This window comes from Empidonax traillii, unplaced genomic scaffold (assembly GCF_003031625.1).
Source record: "Empidonax traillii isolate 1590-97213 ecotype Southwest subspecies unplaced genomic scaffold, ASM303162v1 scaffold686:size905440, whole genome shotgun sequence".
NCBI classification, from domain to species: domain Eukaryota; kingdom Metazoa; phylum Chordata; class Aves; order Passeriformes; family Tyrannidae; genus Empidonax; species Empidonax traillii.
The window spans coordinates 109,525-110,992 of record NW_020955879.1 but is presented as its reverse complement, the minus strand read 5'-3'; the positions used below and the strand labels follow the sequence as shown (position 1 = coordinate 110,992).

Genomic DNA, 1,468 nt, shown 5'->3' with positions numbered 1-1,468 from the left:
CTCCCCGGGCAGATGGAGCTCGTTAGCCCTGTAAGGCAATCCATCTACGTCCTGAGGACCTCGCTGCCACCGTCCAAGCGTGCTTGGCCCCGGCAGATGAACCTCAGGATTAAAGGGTGGGCTCAGTTCCGTGCACACTGTGTCTCACCTAAAAAATCCAATGCGCAGGCTGGAAGGTGGAAAGACCTTCCCTGGTTCTTCATTCGCAAAGACTGGACGTTATTATATACTTGAGTTTAAATCACTTGTAAAACTATCTACTTTCATTTTGCCTTACCACGTGTTATGACACCAATGAGGCAGTGCCTGGTATTACTGGTGCCTTGTGTTTATTCCCCATGCAGGTGGACCTCACAGTGCAAGAAAAGGAGAAGTACCTTAACGTGTCTCGTTGGTTCAACCACATTCAGCATTACCCAGGTGTCCGGCAACATCTGTCTAATGTCGTCTTCATCAAGAACAGATTATACACAAATGCTCATTAAGGAAAATCTTAACGTCGTGTTGGAAGGAGGTTTGGGAGTTTAGAAGTTATACTGTCCAAAGCCACTGGTAGCAAATGTTGTTTTGTAACCTTCTGTATGTGAACCAAAACTGTTAATTCCTCAGATAATACAGTTGCATTGAATTGCTGTTGTTCATTCAAGAATTTGAACTAAAGAATTGTATCATGTATCTGATTAAATGCAGCAATGGTAGAAAGATGGAAACTGAGTTTTAATTCACTATTTTTTAAAAAAAAAATTTAAGTTCCTTTAATTAAACATTCAAGTGGAATTACGTGATCTTTATAGGAAATAATTGGTTATTTTCCTTCGATTATCCACTCTTTTCGCTATTTATTGAATTTTTATGTACGTCATCCTGCTTTCTTTTCATTTTGTTTTCCATGGATGTTTACACTAGTTTTGTAAAAGTTAAGAGCTATATTGTGTGCCAAGGATGTGAAAAAGGGAACATGCAAATGTTACAAAGTATTTATGTGACTGAATAAATTATTTTAAAACTGTAGTTTTAATTTGGCTGTGAAACTTTCTAGTTTTTATTCAGTTAGGAAAATGAGTATTTGAAAGGTTAGTTCACTTCTTACTTCATTTTGTGGTATACTGTTTTGATTCTAGAAACATTTTCTTTCAAAGGGGGTAGAAAAGTTAGCATTCTTAAAGATTTTTGTGTGTGCCTCACTTCATTTCTTACAAAAGTGTCAATGCAAGTTTCAAGATTGTAAAAAACCAACCAAACCCCACCTCAACAAAACCAGTCAAAAACCTTAGCTTAAGATAAACTGAGCTGGTCTGTCAGTTCACTAGCAACGTTTTAAAGTTGGTTTTAAAAACAGCAACATTCTTGTTGAGTCCCACACGTGGACGGGTCATTTAACTGTAGAATGTGGTCCCTCCATTTCTAACAAAGTTAAGAGTGCTAACTTTAATTGCATAAATATCTTCTGCACAATTCAGTTAACATT

General features: G+C 37.3%; 1 protein-coding gene across 1 annotated transcript in view; it reads left to right on the top strand.

The window, feature by feature from the left end:
* The window catches only part of EEF1E1 (eukaryotic translation elongation factor 1 epsilon 1), a 17,401-nt gene extending 16,390 nt beyond the window's left edge, over nt 1-1,011 (top strand). The window contains exon 4 of the mRNA XM_027899723.1: nt 345-1,011. Coding sequence (XP_027755524.1) covers nt 345-485 — 141 coding nt within the window. The 3' untranslated portion in view covers nt 486-1,011. The remainder of the gene's footprint in view (nt 1-344) is intronic.
* Nucleotides 1,012-1,468: the final 457 nt, after the last annotated feature.